This window comes from Fistularia commersonii, chromosome 17, assembly GCF_037954325.1.
Source record: "Fistularia commersonii isolate RoL2024-O1a breed Wild chromosome 17, RoL_Fcom_v1.0, whole genome shotgun sequence".
NCBI classification, from domain to species: domain Eukaryota; kingdom Metazoa; phylum Chordata; class Actinopteri; order Syngnathiformes; family Fistulariidae; genus Fistularia; species Fistularia commersonii.
The window spans coordinates 16,646,163-16,671,809 of NC_141300.1; the positions used below are offsets into that span (position 1 = coordinate 16,646,163).

Consider the following 25,647-nt stretch of genomic DNA (forward strand, 5'->3'; position numbering starts at 1 on the left):
AAAAAAACAAAAAAAAAACATCTAACTCAAATAGAGTCAGATAGTCAAATAGAGATAATATCTTCAACTCTCTAAATATTTTTTAATGGGTGCCCATTTGTCAAGATATAGGTCTGTCTGAAGTGGTAAGTTTGCTGTAATGCGTTCCATGCAGTTTACATCCTTAAGCCTCTGACGCCGCTGGTCCAGTAGGTTTGTGGGGTTTGAGCCAGTTTACTGGGATCATTTTATGTGCAATTAATAGAAGAACTCTAAGCGAAAACACCTGGTTTTTCCTTAAATCGCTCGTTGATGCTGCACCCATAATAAATCGCTGTGGATCAATGGGTCTGTTTAATTTTAAAATCTCACTTATTTGTTTTTTTTACCTCTTCCCAGAATTTCATCAGTTTAGGGCAGTCCCCAAAAAAATGTGGGAAAAGTCCCCCGTTATGCCACAGCCCCTCCTACACAGGGGAGAACAATTATTATCATAAGAAGCTATTATCAAGGGAGTTTTAAAATCCCTTATTCTTAACTTCCAGCTGAACTCCCTCCATGTTGGGCTGCTTAAACATTTTTGCCAGGGCAGATCTCTATTCTGCGCAGAGGAACGGCCCCGTACGTGCACAAACATGGCTTTCTCAAAGAGCCAACATAGCGCGATGTTTAGCATAGCAATAGCGCCACCATGTTCCACCCCCGGGCCCCTTCATGCAGCGTGAGGGTCCCTTTAGCCGCCGCGTTTTATTTCCCTGTCACTGCCCCCCTTCAACTATGCCAACGTGCACACTTCACATTCTAATTCTAATCAATGTCGCTAGGGTCAGACAGTTTAGAGGTCGCCCCCCGCCTCACACACACACACACACACACACACACATGTTTTTTTATTCCCGGCTTCCTTCTACGGCTTCATAACCATATGTCATTTAACTCGTGAGCTGCCGGTTCCTGCCGGCGCCCACGTGCTTTAGCTCCTCGCTAATAACTCTCAAAACAATCCCATCTTGACCCTTTTACGAGACAAATGTTGCGACGCAGTCGAACTCATCCCGCGTCGGATCGGAACGTCAAACGGTCAACTGATCAACGAATTAATAACCAATCATCAGTACACATATAATCACTTTATGAATTTTATTGATAAAATAATAAATAATAAAATAATAAACAATAAATAATACAATGATAAATAATAAAAGTAAAATAATAAATAATACAAAATAAATAATTAAAATAAAATAATAAATAATAAATAATAAAATAATAAATAATAAAATAATAAATAAATGTATTTATCCCCATGGGGAAATTCTGCAATTAACCCTCCACGGATGAACCATGAGCAACAGGCTACCAGCGTCGGGGGAGCAGTTGGGAGTTCAGTGCGTTTTTCAACAACACTTCGACACGCTCGGAGGAATGTTCGCTTCCAGAGATGATTCCTCTACCTCCTGCGCCACACTGCCCTATTATTATTATTATTTAATGATTACATTAATATTACTATCATGATGATGCCAATGAACACAACAATAACAACGGTTGCATGTCATCTCTTTGTTTAACAGCTATTTAACCGCACTGAGATTATTATTTTTGAGCAATTCTTGCATAATTCGAATTATAAACAGGTTTCGCCCAAAAGCGTCCGTCGGATGTTGGTCGAGCCCTACCAACCAGCCCACTGATCCAATAACCATACTAACTATCATGTAAATCACCCGCTTGTCAACAACGCAGCGGTTCAACAACATCGAACGACGTGCCTGTTGTTCGGACTGCCTGTATCCAAATATTGAATTAACCGCTTGATATGAAATGCCATTTGTCGTGAGAGAGCGATCAGGTGGACGTCAGCGATGTTGAACATCTAACCCAGGACTTTTTATTAGTAAACAAAGAAGCCCTGACGCTCAGCAAGCCGAGGGCAGACGTACAACAGCGCTATCTCTGGCAAAACAATTAGCCTTTACAGGAAGTTTTAGTCTCTCCAACCCCCCAGCCGACAGCAGTCGTTCTCATTTGCGATGGTCACGATAGGGCCGGTCACGCTTGGTTATCCCGGATGTGGTGAGTTGGAGAGCTGGATGGCTGGATGGATCAGGAACACTCGTTTTTGCTTTTTAGCAACACAAGCAAGCCGCCGGTCCGATGACGCCGAAGCCGATCGAAATGTGCCGGTTAACCTCGGACGGCTCGCTAACATTTACGGGCGAATGAAAGTTGGGGAGGCCGGAAACAAGTTTTGCCTGGTGACGCCAAGCTAGGCTACGTTACGCTGAGCTAACGCCACCCCGGTACTATCATCTGCACACGGGCCGTAAATAAGAATCGATTAAGTTAAGATACAAGACCATTTATAAACTCGTCTTTGTTTTATTAGCCAGCCGATGAAGTCGCCGGTGAAATTGGCAAACAAAAAGGAGCGGAAACACACTCCTTTTTGGTATTTCTGTGGTACTGGTTTTGGTACCGTCACTCCTCGCCAAGTCAGCTTTTGTCACCTCAACGCTCGCAATCCTACTTTCCCGGCCAGCCACGGCCCGGTGTCACCGCGCAATTCTCGAAATCTAGTTTCCTTCGTCTCGCTTCCTTGTCGGTAAACTAGCAGCAGGTTGATGACCCACATTCTGTCTAATTTTAGCGCTATAGGAAGTAATTAAAGACAATAACCCAACAGGTGATTAGGTTGCTAGACAGTAAAAACAGGAAGTCGAAGTTTCCCCTGCGTCACACCTTCTCATCGGGTTCTTGAGAATGTTTTCCATCCTGAATACTTCTACATGCTCAGGGTTGTCGTTATGCGCCGCAAATACTAAAATGCTCCAAGTTCCGGCTAACATTTCCGCGGCTTGTCTGACGTCAGCGCCGACCCCGGCGGGATCGGTGGCTTTCGCAACTTTGCGCCGGCTGGTTCGCCGGCTGGTTCACCGCTCCGGCCCCCGCTGTCGGTCCGGAAGGAGGCGAGGATACTTATGGAGATGCTGAGTCACACACACAAACACGCACACACCTCCGTCTGAGAAAAAAAAAAAAAAAACTCCCCAGGCTGCGTGAATGGGTATTTTTCCTCCCTTTTTTTTTTTTTTTTTTTTTTTTTTTTTTTGAGGGAATAAAACCTCGATCACAATTGCAAAGGGAGGTCAAACGCGGTGATACACAAACATGAAGAACCAGACGCTGAATCACCGCGCTAGAAACGTAAATAGGATGAGTCACGGAAAGTACACGCAGCACTCATAAGGTTTAGACGTCTTGCGTGAGGAAAACATGGACGCGACATTCGAAGGACCGGAAGCATCGGCTGTTATTTAAACAGAAAAGCTCAAAATACGAGCCTCCTCTCGCGGGAACCTTTTTAATTTTGCATTCTCACCGGCAAGAAATGGACCATGATGGGGACCAAAGCGTCTGCGAGGTGCATCTTCGTTAATTTTTTTTTTTAACTCATGACATGAAATAGTAACAGAAATGTCAGAGTGAGAAAACAAAACAAAAAAAATCCAAAAAAAAATCTAACAGTCCAAAACTCTTGGAGTCAAACCTTACTATATAAGTAAAGACAAGGCAGGTGCCCATTGTTTAGTATAGACCAGGGGTCGGCAACCCGCGGCTCTTTCATCTTTACACTGCGGCTCCGAGTGGCTTGGGAAAATAAATATAAATATTTGTGTTAATTCCCTTTTTTAGTTTTTAGTTCTAAGTTGGAAGATTATTGTGATCTTGAAATATTAAATAAAATTATATTTATTATTTTTCGCCGCTCAAAATAAACGTCACACTCGCGGAAGCCGGTAAACCCGCCAGCCCGTAAAGTCCCGATTTGCAGATGCTGTGCGCAGAAGTTCAGGGGCAGAAGTCCCATAAACCAGGTAAAATAGATATTTATCAAGATATTTTGCAAATATTTATTTTTTATTGTTTACTGACACAGTGGTTTTTTTTCCCGATTTATTTTTAAAATTCAGGTCAAGGCTCCGCTACACGCTCTGAAAGCACTAAGGTTTAATTTTCTCTGTAATACTTTGTGAATTTCAGAAGCAACACACGACACACTTATTTATACAAAGTGTAAAGGTAATAAAAATCAACATATACGGTGGTACCTTTTTTTTTTTATTTTAGACATCAAAAAGTAATTGCGGCTCCCAGTGTTTTCTTTTCAGAGGAAACCGGGTCCAAATGGCTCTTTGGGTGTTCCGGGTTGCCGACCCCTGGTCTAGATAGACTTCTGAAGTCTTAACATTTATGTAATTGGTCCATCTGGATCCACTTTTTGGATCCATACATTACGCGAGGTGCATCTTGAGCGCCACAGCAGTTCGCTTACTCCAAACTCATTTTGGTCAACAAGGGTTACTACCCTCCTGCGTCGTAGCAGGCGAAGGGAGGTCGAACTTAGACCTCTTCGTCGTCCCATTTCTCAGCTGACTGGTGACCGCGATCGTTTTCAAAAGGTGCTCCGCGCTCTGCGTGAAGTATCTGCTGGTGGACGTGGCTTATGAGATCCAGCATGAGTCACATGAATTCTTGCAAGAGTGTAAAAAGACCGTTGTTTCAGAGTTGGAGCTCAAATAGTTCACGGAGCTGCGCTCTCTGCTTTCTCAATGCAGCAAGAAACAGCCTCATTCCTGAAAAGTTCCTAGGAACTGCAAAAAGTTCCAATGAAGCTACAAGCACTTTCTCCAAATCCTCAATCTGTGTCTCGCAATTGAAATAAACCTCTACTTTTTTCATACGTTTTGAGAAGTGCAGCTTCTACAACGATGCGGTTAATTTATGGATTTTATTTTATGGTAGCTTCCTGACGCTAACAATGTCACAGTGAACAAATGAAACTGTTTTTGCAACCCGCTTGCATTTAAGATAATTCTTCAGATCAGCTATTGTGAAAAAGACAAGCAGAAATCTATTTGAAAAGCGACTGTCTCAGAAAATTAGAATATTGTGATAAAGTTCTTTATCTTCTGTAATGCAATTAAAAAAACAAACATTACTTTTTCATGATATTCTAATATTTTGAGATAGGATTTTTGAGTTTTCTTGAGATGTAAGCCATAATCAGCAATATTAAAATAATAAAAAGCTTGCAATATTTCAGTTTATTTGTAATGAATCCAGAATGTGTGACATTTTTGTTTTTGTAATTGCACTACAGAAGACAAAGAACTTTATCACAACACTCTAATTTTCTGAGACAGTCCTGTAGAGCTGCTGCACGGAAGTTCGGCATCTGTTGTGAAAAAAGCATTTATCGGTAGTTGGTAGATGTTAGCATCATGATGTTATGATGTTAGCATCATTTATTTAATAATAAATAAACAAATGGGAAAAAAGCATTTATGTTACGTATTGGTAGTTGGTAGATGTTAGCATCATGATGTTAGCATCATTTATTTAATAATAAATAAACAAATGGGAAAAAAGCATTTATGTTACGTATTGGTAGTTGGTAGATGTTAGCATCATGATGTTAGCATCATTTATTTAATAATAAATAAATAAATGGGAAAGAAAGCATTTACGTCACGTATCGGTAGTTGGTAGATGTTAGCATCATGATGTTATGATGTTAGCATCATTTATTTAATAATAAATAAATAAATGGAAAAAAAGCATTTACGTCACGTATCGGTAGTTGGTAGATGTTAGCATCATGATGTTAGCATCATTTATTTAATAATAAATAAATATGGGAAAAAAAAAGCATTTATGTAACATTTCGGTAGTTGGTAGATGTTAGCATCATGATGTTATGACGTTAGCATCATTTACTTAACAATAAATAAATAAATGGGAAAAAAGCGTTTACGTTACATATCGGTCGTTGGTAGACGTTAGCATCATTTATTTAATGAAATGTTTTCAATAAAATCTTTCCTGTACCATCTTGCGTTAATATCTGGTGTTTCAACGGGGACACCTGCGGCTTCTAGACAAGTGCGGCTTATTTATGTACAATTTCTTTTTTCCTTTAAAAATTTAAAAAGGTGCACTCTATAGTGCAGAATTGACGGTAAATAGGGCAGAAAAAAACGCTGCGTACAATCACAACATCCGGACAGGTCAGCGACCAGCCACCGGCCTCACCCACTTTCTGCTTTGAATCAACCCTTGAGTACTTTTATTATTTATCCGACGTGTTTCCGCCGTGACCGGCAACCACACATGGCTTCCGACTTAATGTTGACATCCGAGAGCCGCCACCGTCGAGTGTGTTGCGCTGGCGTGTGTGTCCGTGTGCGATAGGATCAGCCGGAGACCCCGGCAAAGCCGAATTCCAGCACGAACAGGATTCGGTTTCCTCGTCGACTTAGATTGCGGTCGATTACGCGACGGTTTCGGCCAAAGTGCAACCATATGATTCCAGATGAAGGAGCGGGATAACTTTAGCCTGCCGTAGCGCTCGCTGGGATTCACTCCCAGATGACCGGGGAAATTCGGAAAAAGGCTGCAGGTGCGAGAAGGAGCGAGAATGTTGCACTTTGACAGGCTGAGCCGCTAAATGGCCAAAACATTGATACCTTGATTCACGAGTTTAATTCCTTCCATGACTCAATTTGCTTGTTTATCAAATTGAATTTCGTCATTGAAATGAATTAAAATGCTATTAATCCGTTCCAGCCCCCTGGGTTCTGTTGCTTGCTTTTAAATAAGAAAAATACACCTGATAAAATAAAGAAAAAAAAATATTTTTTTGTTATTGTATCCACCTTGAAAAGCAAACAAAGTTGGGGGGATTTATTTGACGCTTTAACTTCTTCACTTACTACACACATGAATTGCTAAATGTTATTTCATCATTAAATTTTATTTAGCAATAGAGTAAACCCTGCTCCTCTTTTTAGAATAAAAAAAATTTAAATATTAATTAAAAATGTTCAAACCGTCCCCGACCGGCTTCAACTGTCCCTTCCGATTCCTCGTCCGTTGACATGCCGCACATAATCGCCGTAAAAGTCTCTCCGTCACCGTATTTCACCGACAACAACTTCTCGGTCTCTTCCACGACACGCAATCATGTTTTTCCAACATTTTTCATGCACTTCATGGCCAAAGACTTCGACATGTAACACAAAACGAACAGTATTTCGGGAAACTCGTAAGTTGAGGTTCGGTCGTCCACTGTCACAGGTGTGCACTGAAAAATCATGCATGACAAAACGCATGGTCTGATAATGTCCTTATAAAACGCATTTTTAAAAGTGCTCATGTTGGATGAGGTCAAAACCCCAGCGTTCCTCGCTATTTTAGCAAAATAGCTTTGCTAGTTGTGTTTTTTTCTCCGCACGCTAAACATCTGCAAGGAAAGTCGAGACGTCCGGTGGGTAGAAGGCGAGTAAGCCGAGGCGCCCGCTTCCCTTCGGTTCTGGTATTTGACACGGCCGCGACTCGCCGCGACCGTCCCGGCGTCCGTGTGCCGACGACGGCCGCCATTGTCTCCTCATCCGGGGCCGCTCAGCCGCCGCTGCACGCCTTTTGTTCTAGCGTCTTCCCCCCACGGTGGCCCGTCGGGCCCCGGCCTGGATTATTCATGAACAGCGGGGACGTGTGGCTATGTCACTGGGGGTAAAGGGAGGGATTTGGGGTTTGTTTATATATGTGTGTGTGTGTGTGTGTGTGTGTGTGTGTGTTGGGATGGCGGTGGAGGAGGAGCGGGGCTGCTTTCCAACGCCTCCTGGTAAGTCCACCAGGGACCGTCTTCCTTTCGGAATGCGCCTCGTTACTCAGCAGAGGGGGTTGTGGGTGGGGAAGAGGGGGGATGAGCAAGTGTATGAGCGCCTGATCCCCCCCCCGCCCGCCAGCCCCCTCACACTGGTGTGTGATCGCACTCGCGTTGTGCACGCCAAGTTTAGTTAGCGCTTTGCTAGACGTGTAGCTTTGCCCCTCGCGGCCTTGGGACGGCCCCACTTTAGGCTCACGTTTTTTGTTTTATTCCGCCTTTCCGTCCAAGACGCGCTCCCGGCAGCAAACCCCAGGTGGATGCGGCGGCTCCTCGATCGGCGCGAGGGGGGTTGGTAGAGGCAACACAAGGAAAGTGAAAGAAGACGAAGAAGAAGAGAAGGAGGAGGAGGAGGAGGGGGATGGGGGACGGACGAGAGGAACGGCGAGGATGTGGGGATGGGCAACTGTCGAGCCCACCCTTCCACCCCTCCACCCTTCCAACCCTCCACCCTTCCAACCCTCCACCCTTCCACCGCCACCCCGCCCCCCGCTCTCCCCCGAGGTGCTGCCTGTTATGCCAAGAAAAGCAGTGGCTGATCTGTCAACCTCAACAAACACACTCAAGCTACGCCTCCTTTTTTTTTTTTTTTTTTAAATGGTATACAACTTTGCCCTTGAATTAAAAGGAAAGTACCATTTTTTTACATTTTTTTTAAAGTATGCAACTTCACCCTTAAATTAAACGGAAAGTACCATTTTTTTTAAGAATGCAAATTAATTAAACAGAATTAAACAGAAAGTACCATTTTTTTACAATATTTTTTTAAGTATGCACCTTCGCCCTTGAATTAAACGGAAAGTACCATTTTTTTTACAATTTTTTTTAAAGTATGCAACTTCGCCCTTGAATAAAATGGAAAGCACCATTTTTTTACTTTTTTTTTAAGTATGCAACTTCACCCTTGAAATAAACAGAAAATACAATTTTTTTACAATTTTTTTTTTAAGTATGCAACTTCGCCCTTGAATTAAACAGAAAGTACCAGTTTTTTACATTTTTTTTTTAAGTATGCAACTTCGCCCTTAAATTAAACGGAAAGTACCATTTTTTTAACATTTTTTTTAAAGGATGCAACTTTGCCCTTGAATTAAACGGAAAGTACCAATTTTTTTACAATTTTTTTCTTTTTTTTTTAAAGTATGCAACTTCTCCCTTGAAATAAATGGAAAGTACCATTTTTTTACATTTTTTTTTTTAAGTACGCAGCTTTGCCCTTGAATTAAACAGAAAGTACCATTTTTTTACCTTCTTTTTTTTTTTTTCGGAAAGTCGATACCAAACAACAAAAGCACTCGCCAAATTGTAATTTCCTGTCAATGGATTCCATTCATTGAAGGTCCTAACTGGCGTGATGATGATGGGTGGGGGGGCTTGAAGATCACTGATTCACCCCCCCCCCCCACGGTTGATAGTCCTTTCCCACAAATCATTCGGAGAGCCGCACAGCACTCCCATTACCGGACGCCCCCCCCCTCCGCCATGCAGGAGGCGGTCAGTAATCCTTTAACAATTCACAGATTGTGTGTGTCAGAAAGCATTCCCCTGCCCGATTAACTTGCTGCTGGTGGTGCTGTGGACTCAGAGAGAGCGCGGAAAATCCAGAAGATACGTGGCGGCGTGGAAAAATGTGCTGGAATTGCCAAACGCACGGGAGATAAAGGTGCAGGCAGAGCTCCGGCGTCCCCCCCGCCTCCTCTCCGGGGTTTTAAAAACCCCCTCCTGTAAACAAACGCGGCGGCCCGGCGTGCTCACGCCGTTGCGAAATCACCCGCGGTCCTGTTTCGCCGCATTTTTGAATGAAAAAATAAAGAGTCCGAAGCCTCCGAAATATTCTCCGTCGTTGCCGACAGAGGTCTCTTTTTACCCGGGTGACCTTTCGGAAGGTGAACGTTGCGTAATCCTGGCATTTTTGTGTTTCCCAAAAAAAAAAAAAGAAGGTGCGGTTTCAAGGTTTCAAAAGCCTCTTCGACGTGGAGCCCGTCTGTAAATCATCTTAATGATATCTGCACTGGATCCCGTCCAGCTGTCTAGACGAGGGTTACTTCTCAGGGGTTATGTAACAGCGAGCTGAAATTAAAAGGCCCTTTTGCACAAACAGAATAAAAAAATGTGTCATATTACAAAAGTCCTCCGCGTTTGCGTATCTGTCCGGACAAAGTAGTTCACGCCGTCGAGATAAACGCAGTTATTAGTCTCGACGCACCTCCGTGCGAGTACGCTTGATGCAAAAACATATTTGTCTGAAATAAAGTGTTATGCAGATGATGTTGTGATCTGCGCATGGAGGGCTGGAGGTTTGACCTGGGAGGTAAGGGACGCATGCGTGGGAATCAGAAGGTCCGGAGCGTTAGATGTTCAGGAGGTCGAGCCAGATTGAGATGCTTTGGATGTGGACAGAGGAGAGATGGAGAGGTTTGGAACTGCAAGGCAGGAGGTTCTAGAGGAGGACCAGGGAGGAGATTTATGGATGGAGAAGAAGAAGATGTAGAAGGCTGTTGCAACTGCAGAGGGGAGCAGCGAAGGAAAGGACGCTTCTTCCAGTGCGTATCCATCAAACCATCATCTCCACGGGGCGATGGAGATATGGAAGTTTGCGGACGTGATTCGCTTCAACAGCGGATTCGAATATTATTAATATTAATATTTTTTCCACCTGCAGCATCCACTTCCTGGATGTTGTATTTTTGCTTTGCTAACGGGGAAAACATAGTGCTGCTAGCATGTCAGCGCACTGCTGCTGCACGCACTGGCTAGCCGGCTAATACCATTGATTCCTGTGCTCCATAAACCACACACACACACACACACACACACACACACACCAGGTGCCATAAAAATACAGCCCCAGTCATTCTGGCTTTCTTGGAAACCTCTTGCACATGGAGTGAAAAAAAAATAAACACGCTGTACGATCCGCCGCCTCGGCGTAAAAACACCGGGGGGGGGGGGGGGGCTTTTTCCTCTTAACACATCTGGATGAATAGATTGGCGTGTGCCCTTTCAGGAAGATGTGGGACAAACCCCCACCGCCGCCGCCGCGGGTCCACCGGGAGAGGACAGCTCTAGAAACCGCATTCCTGTTATTGTTATTCTAATTAGCTTGAAGGGAGGAAGGGTGGGTGGGTGGAGGGAAGTGGTGATGCGCCTACGTGAACGCACGGCAGAAGCCGAGCTGGGGCGGGTCGGCGTGGGGTTCGAGTCGGAGAGGCCCCTGGCGTCACGGGGTAAATGGGATAGTATGCAGGAGGGGCCGCAGGGGGCTGGGCCTTCAGAGAGGGTCTCTCTAAAGATGGATTCGCCTTGTCAAACTGCAGCCAACGGGTGCACAAGAGCATACAAGTCACCTTTTACAGTTCTCAGAACCTTTCCAGGAACCAGGCTGTTTCTCCTCAGATTTGGCCAGCGTAGGACCTCCATCTTAGCCCATACTCCGAGGCTTCCGCAGGAACTCATGTGAGATAGCTACTCGGCCATTGGTGGAACTCATAAGTCGGCAAACCAGATACTTCTTGTTTGCTACAAGAAGTATCTTGGTTGCTCCAAGTTGCTCCACGTCCCGTGTTGAAAAAAACTATCGCGGTCACCCGTCAGCTGTTTTCTTGTGACAAAACGGAAAGCGTTCAGGAACGGACCGACGAAGAGGACCGAGTTCTTCCACCCTACTAGGCCACAGAGATGGTTGTAAACATATTTTCACAAAATGTGTATGATTTGTATGGAGTACGCTCACGGCGAGGTCATCCAGGACGTCCGCCTTTGTGGAAATCTATCATCTCACATCTAAAGACTAGTTTTTAAGAGTTTTGAGTCTCAACCTAGTCTAAGACCGTGACTCTTACCGGGTCACTATTTACAAGACGACAATTAGATTCTTTCTGCATTTTTTTCCCCGCCATGCAATGTTTTCACCGGGTATTTGCAGCGCCTCCGCCATGTCACTCCACTGCTTTTCCTTCTCCTCTTGTGAGAGATGACAACGTAGAAGCCGGCCAGCTCCACCATCCACTCCTTTCCAGACGCTCCAGACGTACTTCGACGTTACCGTTCATCCATACCATCGTCACTGATTGTTTGTCTACCGGATTTCCTGTTTCCACTTTTGTTAAAACCCGTCTTTTGGGTGTTGATTGTGTTACGTCACCTGAAAGACTCGTGACGATATCAAACACGTGTGTTGCTGTCGTAAGCAAATCCACCTTCTACTTAGCGGTCGAGATGACGGGAGCGCGATGCGACTCCAGAAAAACCTCCATGACTTTCAGTTTTTAGTCTTCGACCCTGAGAATCATTGGTCGTAAGCCCAGCATTGGTTGCACGTCTCGGACCTCAATGCCTGCGAGGTCGGTGGCTCGTTCCAGAGGGCTTTTCAGGAGCTGGCTAACAACGGCGAAGCGGCGCAGGGAGAAGATAAAAACAACCCGACTGATTATCCATGGTTATTATTCCCTCCGTGGTGGCGTCGCTTTCCACGTCTTCTTCCTCTGCGGGGGTTTGTTTTTAATTTTAGTGCCTCAGGTCCAGGTTGCTGTCCTACCCTGCTCCCTTCCTGTCTGTCCAGAAGCAAAACTTAAAGGCTCCCGTCAGGAGAGACCAGTTGCTGGAACCAAAACTAGCGCCGGATAGTTCTTAGAAGGACGGACGGGTCACGGAGGCGTCCGATTAAATGAGAATAACGCGTGGCGCCGCTTTTCTTTTTCCTCCTCGTCCTCTGGGTGAAGGCGGCGCCCGCGAACAGGCGGTGCAGCCGGCGCCGGACGGAGGGGGGAAGAAGCACTAGGATGTCAAATTCCTGGCCATGGGAACGCAGACCGACACTCAAATATATTCCTTAATCCTCCGGGATGATTTCAAAGTAATCCACAATCTAATTCTGTCGACTTTCACCAAGCTTCTCTCTCGCTCTCTCTCTCGCCGCCACCCCCGTTTCCTTAGCGTTGCGTCACATTCGCCGTTTTTGTTTCTGTCTCTCCGTCTATATCTGGTCGCTATCGATCAAAACCGTCATGTTCTCTCGAACCCCGAGCTGAAAAAGGGGGTTTGACCGGATTTACAGGCAGGGCTCCTGTTATAATTTCCGAATCTGACCGTCTGAGGCCCCGGCAGGCCGGCGTCTTCGCGTCGCGTGATTACAAGGCTGGCGGAGGATTTACAGCGCCGAGGGCTGCGCGCCGCAGGGTCGGAGAGAAAGGCCAGCGGGAAACCTCAGCGTGCTATTTCTCGCCGGGAGCCTCCCACCCCCTCGGTGCCGTCGTTTTTTTTTTTTTGAAGAATTCCTCTGGTTTCCGCGGGGAGGAAGCGCGACGGCGGCCTTCTCACGTGCCGCGCGTGACCTCTTGAACCCCTCTAGAAGACACCAACTGGAACCCGTGATCGGCGGAGGTTCTGGGGTTGCATCCAAGCGATGCTGCACCTTCAACCCCTTTCAAATCGCAGACACAGATACTGCTCATCCTCGCAGCCTCTCCTTGGATGCCAGACTGCCACGTCCCCCCCCCCGTCCCCCCCCGCGGACGGCTTAATCCCCACCGCCACCGATGACTGCAGCTCCCTCATTAATACCCAATCGTCCGGGCCGGGAGGGGAGGGATTTTTTTTTTCGTGTGGGGGTGAGTTGAATTCCGCAAAGCAATTTGAATATGTAATGCGCCAGCTGAGATATAATCACCAAATCCCATTCGGCGATTAAAGCGCACTTAAATTGCACTCACTTAACATTGCTCCGCTGAACGACTCCTCCGAGCGGGTTTAATCCGACGCTCTTCTCCCAGACCCTTCCAGCCCCCATCTTTACATGCGCGGGATCGCGTTTTCAACATTCGAGTGTTTCTTGTCGCACGTACGGCGTGGAAACCCTCTACTTTGCCGTCCACTGTGCTTTTGGGTAAACATTCTTATGAATATGAACGATCGATTTAAAAAAAAAAAAAAAAAGAAATCAGTACTCCCTCGCCACTACTGTATATCAGATCTTTTTTTTTCCTTTCAAGAGACAACAGGCGGTGGGGGTTCCCGGGGTTCGCCGGCTTCCCTCCCTCCCCCCTCCCGCCGCTAACAAAGCCTCCCCAGTTGCGAGCCTGACCCAGTAACCTGGCTTGCAGCCTGGGGGTTGCAGCGCGGCCCCCGTCTCGGGGCTTCCAGGACCCGCGTCAAGCGCACAGGGCCGCCATTTGTGCGCCGGGCAGTCGCTCCTGTCAGCTCCTCCCGTTGGGAGGGTTGGGGGATTAAGAGTTACTTCTTTTTTAGACCCGGGGCCTGCGGCGGGGTGGATGCTGGATGTGTGGTGTGGCGAGCTGGACGCTGGCCGTTCGCAGGAATGTCCTCTCGCTTGTTTTACCGAGTCTTTCCGCGTATCGTTCACCCCGGTGTCCGCCGGGGCGAACGTTTGTTTGAGGAGACGAAACGGGCCAAAACAAAGCGGTTACATCATGTTCACTTTTCATATTATCAGGGCGCGTTTTCAAAACAAAGCACCCTGCCTTTTGCAAATCGCCTTCGGACGTTCCGACTCGGAAAAACGCCGGCGGACGTCAAACCTTTTCACCGAGCGAGAACGCAAACACACTCGTCGGTTCATCCGTTCATTCATGCATTCATTCATTACCCTGCACTCGGGGTCGGGGGATGCTGGAGCCGATCCCAGCTGTCATCGGGCGAGAAGTTCAGCGGGTGCTGCTCGAGCACTGGGACGTACATGGAGACGTGCAACCATTCACCTTTTCATTTACGTCATATTATGCAACCATTCACCCTTTCATGGACATCATATTATGCAAACATTCACCCTTTCATTCACGTCATATAGACATGCAACCATTCACCTTCTCATTTACATCATATTATACAACCATTCATCCTCTCATTTACATCTTATTATAAAACCATTCACCCTTTCATTTACACCATATTATACAACCATTCACCCTTTCATTCACGTCATATTACGCAACATTCACCCTCTCATTCACATCATATAGACATGCAACCATTCACCCTTTCATTTACATCATATTATACAACCATTCATCCTCTCATTTACATCATATTATGCAACCATTCACCCTTTCATCCACATCATATTATACAACCATTCACCCTTTCATTCACGTCATATAGACATGCAACCATTCACCTTCTCATTTACATCATATTATACAACCATTCATCCTCTCATTTACATCTTATTATAAAACCATTCACCCTTTCATTCAGGTCATATTATACAACCATTCACCCTTTCATTCACGTCATATAGACATGCAACCATTCACCTTCTCATTTACATCATATTATACAACCATTCATCCTCTCATTTACATCTTATTATACAACCATTCACCCTTTCATGTGCATCATATTATACAACCATTCACTCTTTCATCCACATCATATAGACATGCAGCCATTCACCCTTTCATTTTACATTAGACGAGATTAGATTCAACTGTATTGTTACGACGCATGGAAGGATGTGAAGTAACTAAATGCAGTTAGCATCTAATCAGAAGTGCGTATGTACAGAATGTGCCGTTTTTACAGATAAATGCAGTATTAATGAGAATGTGCCGTATATGTGCCGAATGTGCCAGGATCAATCAATCAATGCAATTTTTTTTTTACAGCAAATGCATGTAGAGGTGGATGATTATGTGCAGATTATGTACAAATTGGTAGTGATTAGCATGATTTAACAGCTGGAACTATAAATGTGCAGATGTCTTATGCAGTAACTTCCAATTTACACATCATACAGACGTTCAGCTCTTCATCTTCTTATTCACATCATATTATACAACCATTCTCCCTGTCATTTACACATCATATAGACATCCAAGCTTTCACCCCGTCATCACGTTATAAAGAGACATACAACCGTTCACTCGTCTTTTACGGATACATTCATTCACCCTCTCATCGACCAAAGCCCACCGACGGCTCGAAAAGCAAAAAGATGCCAGGTTTCATGAGTGAATTGAACAACCGGTACAGAAACAGTTCTTCACATGCCGTGATTTTACCCGTCTGACCCACTGGACTACAGATTTTACTAATTTGTCCGCTAAGCTAAAATGAGTTTGACGCCCCGCCGCATACAGTGTGTGTCTCCCGTGCAGAGCTGAGGTCGCCCACCCGCGGGTGTTTGACCCCTCTGATGCGGCTTTTGAAAATAATTAAGAACTATTTCATTCAAACGGATTGTTATTCTAGTACGTTCGTTTTTAAAATGTAATTCTGAATTTGAAGAGGATGGCGATCCTGTAACATTTAAATAAAACGTGGTAAAATATTTTCGTCGCTCTTTCCGCACGCGTCAGCACATAAAGAGAGGACGCCTTTTTTGGTTTGCTACGATGGATAAATAATATTTTTATATTTATATTATTATATTTAATTGACATATATATTCATAGATAGACATTGAGTACTTTGCTTAAAAGTAACGTTCAACCCAATGTCTTTTTTTCTGAGTTCAAAATATGTTTTTACTTACATTTTCTCTGCAGTTGTTCATTGATTTTTAAAAATGCAACACATATTTTGTTTATACATAGCATAAAAGCAAAAAAAAAAAAAAAGGAAAATGTGGCGTGCATTCATTTTAAATTTCAAAAGACGTACAACTGTTCACCTTCTCATTCACACATTATATCGACAGACAACAGTTCACTTGAATTCACGTCATTTAAAGATCCATCCATTCCTGATGTAAAATAAATGTAACTTCTCTCAACGTTAAATAACTAATTTAAATCCAAAATGTTGACCATGTTGTTGTTGCTGCTATTTATTCGTAGATGTCTTGCTATCTTCCGTCTTCTGTCTCTCTACTTATATTTATATGCATATTTATTTTCCTTTTTCTTATTTGTTGACATCGTAACTGTTGCTGCTGTGACAAAGGAATTCCCCCAATAAGTTTATCTCATAAGATAAAATATGTCATATCTTATCTTATATCTATATCTTATTTTATCTTATATGCATTTCTTGAATCAGCCTTCCATCCACATCCACTTTTCTCTCCCTGGACATTTAATATTTATGTATTTGTCGCATTGAAGTGGATGCGCTGCGATCTAACGGTGGGATTTCGTCACTTCGTACGATCGGCACGAATTGTGCAAAATGTAGTTTATGGTCAACGCACGCGTCTGACGGAGAATCGGAAATAACACAGCGGGTCACCTTGTGGTTTCCACATGTGGTTTCGACATACAAGCGTTCACCCTCTCATTCACAAGTCTCAAAGGACCTCCTGGCTGTTTTTGGACTTTAGCAACAAACCGGTCCTGCAAACCAACCAGGGACTTTCTCGCTCGGTTAGTTACGGATCTTCACTTTGAAAGCTGAATCGTTCGGGTTGAACCAACGTCGGGGTCACCTCACACACCCGTAGCTCTCGGCGCCCCCCCGAGGGCGAATGGAGCGTAGCGTAGCGTAGCGTAGCATAGCATAGCAATGGGTTCCCCAGACGCGACAGAAAGCGAACGCGGCTCTTACCCCCTGGCTCCCCTTGAAGCAGATGACGGGCTGGTTGGACAGGGACGCCTGCGGGAGAGAAGGGAGACAAGAGTGTGTCAGGACGGCGGGTACAAACTCCCCCTTCGACGTGGACGCGTCTGCTCGCCTTCGTATCTCCGTATCTTCAAGTCAGTTCAAGGGTTTGCTACTAATCTTCAGCGGGGGTGATTAATCAGTCTGCAGGCTCCAGAAAAACTTTGCTGGTATGGGTTGTTTGAGCGCACAGGGGATGTGTGTGTGTGTGTGTGTGTGTGTGTGTGTGTAGGGGGGGCACTTCAGCTGATTTTTCCTCTAAATGATTAAATGAGTAAAGGCTACAACGAACCCCCGAGGGCACAGCCAGCTCCTTCTGAAACCAATTATATTTCCTTAAAAAGGCGAAGCTGCGAAAGACGGCGCTGCCATCCCGACTCAAGTAACGTCCCGACGATTTTTTTTTTTTTTTTCTTATTTCTTCTCCCCGCTCCACTGATAAAGAAATATTAGAATCATAAAAAAAAAAAAGTCTTCTTCGCCGGGATCCAGACGGCGATCTGTTGAAGCAAACTGGTGATTGACAGCGCTCTTAATCTATTATTAACGAGCCCTGCCTCTTTAAGGCCGTTGTTCTGATTTGCTTCGCCGGCGTCTTTTTTTTTTTAATTTTTAATGAAACAATGCTTTTCAAAGATTGTTTGTGACACGATACAAGCACCCCCCTCCCCCTCCCTCGGGGCGAGAAAGAGAAAACTTGTTCGGGGTCAAAAGCGTCGGCTTGACCTCCACGCCGCCGCCGAGGGGAGCCACGATGTTCCTTATGAGAAACGAAAAGATGAAATATTTATCAGCGGCAGCAGAGGCGCCCTTCATAATAGAGCGGTAAATGTTGGCGGTCTTGAAGGATGGGGGTCCACGCGGAAAACCCTTTCCGCAAAATACCCACTCGTCAGCGCGTGAAACCTTACCTGCAAAAGGCAGGGAAAAGTAATCCCGTCTGAATAACTCCATTGTTTCCACATAAACATCACCCCAGATGTTGTTAATGGATTATAACGGCTTTATGACACAGTAATAAATGATTAATTAGTTGTAGTAGGGTCTTAGCGTTGCACTATGGGATTATAAATATTGGGATTAAGATATAAAGAAAAAAGATGCGCTGCATCGAGTCGTTTTGCTGTTTGTTTAACGGCAAACTCAAAAAAGGGGAAAGTAAACAAAGCGATTCACCCCCGAGCCATGGGAGGTGAGAATAATCATATCTCACCATTAGTCATCTTTCACACCAACTCGTGAGTCACCTGCGGTATTACGCTTTTATTGCAATTTTCTGTATCGTATTTTCTTGCTAATTATGCACGCCCTCAACAACAACGTTATTTTTTTTAAAGGATTCATTGGAAAACCCTGTTGTTTCTAGTGTGAACGTCACAGCCGCTTTGACCCGCGTGGATATTAAAAGTATTTTTCAAAATTGAGTGCAAATGCGGTAAGAAAACAACGATAAACGTGTGAGCGGGTCTTCTTTTTCGAAGGTCCGGGGCTCCTGAGGACAGAGTTCTGCCAGAGCCACGCTGGGAGTCCAGCGGTCTGAAACTTGTTTTATTTTTATTTTATTTATTTATTTTACTTTTTTTTTTTTTCCCCCTCAGGACAGTCTTTTGACTCTGGAAAAAAAAAAAAAACTTTGCAGTAAAACTGCTCCTGTCTGAAGAAAGCTGTCAGGCTGTGTGTGTGTGTGTGTGTGTGTGTGTGTGTGTGTGCCCCGATGGAGTTTTACTCCGCTTCACACACCGCTGAGCCCTGGAGCCCGACTGCCGTCCAGCCGCGGAACAACAATACACAAGAACCGGGCGGAGGTCCCTCCGGGGACCCGGCGAGGACCCACCGGGAACCGGGGGACCCGAAAGCGGACCCACCGACCCCCCCGCGTCCGGGTCTGCTTCCGGTGCCGCCGCCAACACGCAGAAAAACAGATCCGTTTTGTTTTGACGGCTGTGTGTGCGCGCTTGTGCGTGTGCGTGCGTGTATCTAGTGTGTGTGTGTGTGTGTGTGTGTGTGTGTGTGTGTGTGTGTGTGGTGGGGGTCAACAAAAATGAACCTTCAGCTCCAGCCATTACTGCGTCTTATGGGAAGCTCCGCTTCAATAGTAATAATAATAACAATAATAATAATAATATCAAAAGGCAATAATAAACTAATAATAATAATAATAATACATAAAACACCCATTTTTTCAAAGTAACCACCGCTCCGGGCTTAAACGGACCGAGTTTTTTGTTTTGTTTTTATTCCGGGACCCGGAAGTGGCGCTTTAAATCCACCCGCGGCTCCACAATAACAAACAAACAAATAAAAACAAACAAACAAACAAACAAACAAACAAACGACAACGATGGACTCGTCGGTTTGCAACTTTTGGATCATCGTTTGTTTGCTTGGGTTTGCAGGACGCGCGCACACGCACAGTTTCAAAACAAGATCTGCCCCCCCCCCCCCCCCCCCATCCCCACCCCCACGCTCGAAAACAAATTTCACGGGTGGGGGTGAGCTCTGTGTGTGTGTGTGTACGTGCGTGTGTGATCGTCTACCGAAATCCCTTCATTCATCACCGTCCATTGAAGTGCGTGTTAGGATTATTTTCTAATTAATTATATAAAATCCATAATAAATTTGATTTTTTTACACTTGTTTTCTTTCTTTTACTCCTTTTATAGCAACAACCGAGTTTTCCTGGATTTTCCTTTTTTTTTAACAGTTCCCGGAGTTGGGAGGCTGAGAAAAGGAAATACACACACACACACACACACACGTATACACATATACCCATACACATCCACACGCACGGCGTGCACAAAGTTGCGCGTCCTCACCTTGAGGTTCTGGTAGGCCTCCAGGGTCCGGATGGCGGTGTCGGTGAGTTTGACGTGGAAGAGCGTGGGCTTCGGGCGGCTGCGGTGTGCGCGTCCACAGCGGAGCCCGTAGCGCCGCTCCTGCCTCAGCGCTGCCATTTCCACGACTGGACGGCTGAGCGCGACAGCCTCCACCCACGTCACGGAGCGGAGGGGGCGGGGCCTGGACGCGCATGCACGCTCTCTCTCTCCCTCACACACACACACACACACTTCATTTTTTTTCTTTTATTATTTTTTTTTAATTGTCACCGATAATTATTATTATTTTTTTTATTTCTGAGAATGAGTCTGAGAATGAGAAAAAGCTTTTTTTTATTTTTTATTTTTATTATTATTATTTTTATTTTTTTATTGAACACAGATAGCCTAAACAAATATACATATGTACAAATAAACATGGCGAGGTAGAATCGAATGTCAATGAAACAACTGGGGATGAGGAAGCAAAGGATAGAAGTTAAAGTTACAATTTATAGTTTATTGTTTATTTTTATTTCTAATTCTGCCTTTTTCCTTTTATTATTTATTACTGTTATATTTTCTGTAACTCTGGCACAAGAATTTCCTTCGGGATTAATAAAGTTGTTCTTATCTTATCTTATCTTATCTTAACATTGTTAAAGGTTTGTGAGAAATGTTTAATGCTGGACGAAACAAAAATAGAAAAAAAAAATTAAGTTAATAAAGAGATAAATGAAATTAAAATTAAAAAAAACTGCAAGGGGATTATAACATGTATGTAACTTGGTGTTTCACAAGGAGTCTTAGACATCAAACTGTATATTTTTTGTTTTTTGGATTTTTACACGAGTTTTTATGGAATTCAAAATAGTTTATAAAGAACGTAAAATTGGGGAAAACACTTTTGCATTTTGTTTTTGTGAATGAAGAACTTGGCCAGGCGTAAAATAACATTGACACATACTTCATCTCATTGTTGCTTAAAAGTAAACCAAATGTTGTGTCATCTTTTGAGAAGCAAACTGGTGACGATGGAAAATTGTCTTTAACCCATTTTTGAGTTTTAGCCCAAAAGCCCTGTACTTTTAAAGTCACACACTTTAAGTTTCAGGTACTTTTTTTCTCCACTCCTTTTCCGGGTCACGTCGCCGAATTTCCAGGCAGGATTTATTTGCTCGGATTTATTTCTGACCCAGTTTCTCGTAAATGCGTTTTTATTTTAATTACGCCGACGTGCAAACTAATGAAAACGTGGTGAGATAATAATATTAAGTTATTATTACTATTTTTAGTCAGAATCAGAATTGCTGTATTCGCCTAGTCATTCTGCAAGTACAAGGAATTCGGTTTGATTGATGGAGCTAAATTGACATATGATATATAACAGGCATTAAATAAGTGAAAATAATTGTGAATTATGAATAATTGTGATCATTGTACTATTACGATGATCACAATTATTATTCTCAGCAACCCCCAAATCACACAGAAAATAAGCATTAACATAAACATTAACATTTGTGACTCGTTACTTTATCATTATAAGTATTATTGGCCTCTTGTTACCGTTATTAGCATTATTAGAAGTAGCAGTAGCCGCAGCCTCAGGCGACCCCTGAAGGGAAAAGCCCAAAGGAAAAGAAGTAGTAGCCTATATTTATTACTATCATTTTCATCCTAATTATTATTAGTTGTATTGTTGTTTCAGCTGTTACACAATATTAAAAATATATAATTATTATAATGTAAAAATGCATGTGTACCTTCAGGCTACTGTGCAATGTTGCAAAATCACTACTATTATTGTTGTTATTAGTATTAGTAGTAGCAGCGGTAGTAGAAGTACCTGTTGAAGTAGCAGTCGTAGTAGTTGTAGTAGTATTATCTATGATAAATTTATATATAATCATAGTAATTCAATTGATACAATATTTCTACAGTTTGTACAGTTCGTACTCCTTCTAATACTAATAATAATAATTATAAATGTTTTTCAATTCGCTGGATCTGCAGACTAATGAATGATATGGCAAGATGTTGATAACTATTATCAACTTTCAAATTATTTTTTATCTTAAGTAAATGTACAGTCATTCTAAATAAATGACTACTGCTACTACTTCCCTACCACTCCTGTTTGTACCACTACACAACTACTACTACTTTATTTGCAAATCATTTTCAACCTATATTCAGTTGAATACACTCCAAAGATGAGATATTTAATGTTTAAACTGATAAAAGTTTTTTTTTTGCAATTATTTATTCATTTTGAATGGAGGAGCCGAGAGCCTATGGAGAGCCAAAGTCCATTAATTAAAAGAATAATAACAATAATAATAATATTAATAAATAAAAACAAATTGCATGACCTAGATGAATACCATGTCATTCACGAGTTGACGGGTGCACATAAAAATGATTTTTATTATTAATAGAAATAGCAGGACAAGTATTCATAATCATCAAAGTAATATAGTTTATTGCATATGGATTTAATTATAAATAATCATTTTGCTGTACATGCCATACAGAAGTCTACAAATTCCAATTCCAATGCAGTTGGAAAAAACAAATGCAATTCATTTTCAACCAATATTCAGTTGAATACACTCCAAAGACAAGATATGAAATGTTTAAACTGTTAAATTATAATGTTTTTTTGCAAATATTCACTCATTTTCTATTTGACGCCTGCAACACATTCCGAAAAAAGCTGTGACAGAGGTATTTTTACATCACCTTTCCTTCGAGAAACAAGCTTTCTCACTCCTGCTTCATGTACAGCTTCAGTTGCAGAATGTGGTTTGGCATTGTCTTGCTGAAATAAGATAAGATAAACATTATTGATCCCTCTGTCACAGCAGCGTAAGAGTTATATTATCAATAAATAAGAATTTATTATAAAAAGAGAGAGAATTAGAAGACAACAAAAGACATCCACAAATAAATAGATAGCAGAACAAACAACAACAACAACAACAACAACATCAAGGATAAGAATGGACAATAGAATGGAAAATATGGTGACAAGGATGGGAACATAAACAGAGTGGCAATAAACAATGATAAAAATAAATAAAAAGAAGCTGGATGCGAATGGGCCGAAACCAACAAGGGTGAAAATAGACGCCGCTTGTATCTTTCAGCATTAAGCTCACAGACGTGCACAGACACATTACATTACATTACATTACATTACATTTGGCAGACGCTTTTATCCAAAGCGACTTACAATAGAGGACATAAGGACTGCAAATACACTTGCAAATACAAGATGCACAGGAAATATACAGAACAGTAAGCTTGGGTTTGTTTTTTTTTTGACAAAGACATACACAAACGTGTACACACACACACACACACACACACTGCATAGACACACCCAAACCCAACACAGCCTTCTGAACTTTGCGCTGATAACAATCCGGACGGTCCTTTTCCTCTTTGGAGGACATGACGTCCATTATTTCCAAAAACAAATGTAAACGTAGACTCGTCAGACCGCAGCAGAGACGGCTTCAGATGAGCCGGCGGCGCTTCCGGAAGTTGTTGATGTTTTTATTTTATTTTCTTGTTTACACAAAGATGCCGGTTTTTAATGCCGGACCGTCCGAGGGATTCGGCGTTGGTTTTCAGCCTCGCCGCTCGTGCACAGAGATTTCTCATCTTTTGCCAGTATTATGGACTGCAGATGATGAAAACACTAAGTTCGTCGCACTTGCACGTTGAGAAATGTCGTTCTTGAACTTTCACGTGGTAACTTTGCTTGTGAACAACCGAGCCTTTTGAGGATGCTCCTTTTATACCCAATTCACCCGTTAAATATTCCAAACAGGTGCTTTTTGAGCTTTCCTCAACTTCCCCGGTCTTTTGTCGCTTCTGTCACAGCTTTTTTAGGAACGTGTTGCAGGCATCAAATTCAAAATGAGTGAATATTTGCAGGAAAACATTACAATGTACCAGTTTGAGCATTTCATATCTTGTCTTTGGAGTGCATTCAGCTGAATATTGGTTGAAAATGATTTGCAAATCATTGTATTCTGTTTTATATTTTTCCAACTTCATTGGAATTGGGGTTTGTAGACTTCTGTATGGCAGGTCAAGATTAGTATTTTAACTATAATGATTATCATCAGCAGCGGCAGCAACTTTCTAATGATTATTCATGATAAATCAATATACATACAATAACGGTGATCACATCACTGCTATTACTAATAATAGCTTTTTAAAAACGACGCACTTGCAGACTACCGTCCGAAGTGATTATTTATAATTAAATCCATATGCAATTCCATAAATTATTACTTTTATGAGTATGAGTAGCTACTATATCTGTTAATAATAAGAATGACTTTTTTATGTATACCTGTCGACTCGCTAATGACATGGTATTCATCTAGGTCTTGCAATTTCTTTTTATTTATTATTATTATTATTCTTTTAATTAATGGCTGTGGCTCTCCATTGGCTCTGGGCTCCTCCAGTCTGCATGGTTAGCATTTTGCACGTCAGTATAGGTGTGTCTTCGTGTGTGTGTGTGTGTGTGTGAACAGGTGAACAGGAGCAGCGGAAATACCTGCAAGCACTATATAAGCTCTATTTCTATTTGCATATACAGCACCAAACAACACTCTTTCCAGTAAGATAACTGACAGAAATCCAATATGGATTTATGCGCAATGGCGTCTGCTGACCTTTGGCTAGCCTAGCGCTAACTGTTAGCTTTTTCAAAAATAAAGGTGAAAAAAAATCTGTGTACCTGCAGAATAATATGTGAATAATCTATGTATGGCAGGTTTTTATCATCGCTGTTTTTATTATTATTATTGTTGCTTTTTCTGTTCCTTCATGCTATCACGCTATGAACTATGACGATGCTACGATCTTGGGTTGAGCAAATATATAATAATATACATATATAATGTCATAAAAACACAGTTGATGTCAAAAATGCGGATGTTTTCGTCCCGAGCTCAGCTGTGGATGTCTGTGTCGCACCGAGGTTTGAGAAAAATCTGCACACCAAAAATAAAGATAATTTATTTAATTTATAGTACAAAAAACATATTCTTGCATGACGTTTTGAGCAAACAGAGGATATGTGTTACCAAACATGTTATTGTGGCGCCATTTTTAAAGGAAATTTTTCTTTTTGCACCTCTTGTTCGATATCATGCCATATTAACATTTTAACATTGTGAGATTATCTTCACCATTTTTCGAGACCAGACCCTCGACATGGACACTTTTCACATCTGTACAGATATGGAAACCAAAATATTCTTAATCGTGTGGTTTCAGCGTTATAAACGATATAAAATATTGAATATTTTCATGGGAACCAGCACGCGTCTCCAACTGGGCAGCTTGTTTTTTCCTTTTTCTATCCCGATGTCTGGTGTTATTATCAGATGGATGTTTTTAAAAAAAACAAATAAATAATAATTCTAAAAAAGCAATATAAAATACCATGGCAGTTCCCCAGACCCAATGGCGTCTTTTCACAACCTGGATCTTCCGTCTTGCGTCCTGCTCCGCTAACAAAGACGGATCCGG

The 25,647-nt window shown here is 42.8% G+C and overlaps 1 protein-coding gene across 5 annotated transcripts in view; it reads right to left on the reverse strand.

Moving 5' to 3' along the window:
- The window catches only part of LOC147225373 (RNA polymerase II elongation factor ELL), a 32,471-nt gene extending 12,230 nt beyond the window's left edge, over positions 1-20,241 (reverse strand). For 3 of the 5 annotated variants that reach the window (XM_086162740.1, XM_086162739.1, XM_086162743.1), the window contains exons 1-2: positions 20,083-20,240; positions 17,210-17,257 (exon numbers count right to left, since the gene is read on the reverse strand). In XM_086162740.1, the coding sequence (XP_086018866.1) occupies positions 17,210-17,257; positions 20,083-20,220 (186 nt within the window). In that variant the 5' untranslated portion in view covers positions 20,221-20,240. Of the gene's footprint in view, positions 1-17,209; positions 17,258-20,082 lie in introns of all 5 variants that reach the window. The other 2 variants (XM_086162741.1, XM_086162742.1) reach the window with 1 other exon arrangement.
- Positions 20,242-25,647: the final 5,406 nt, after the last annotated feature.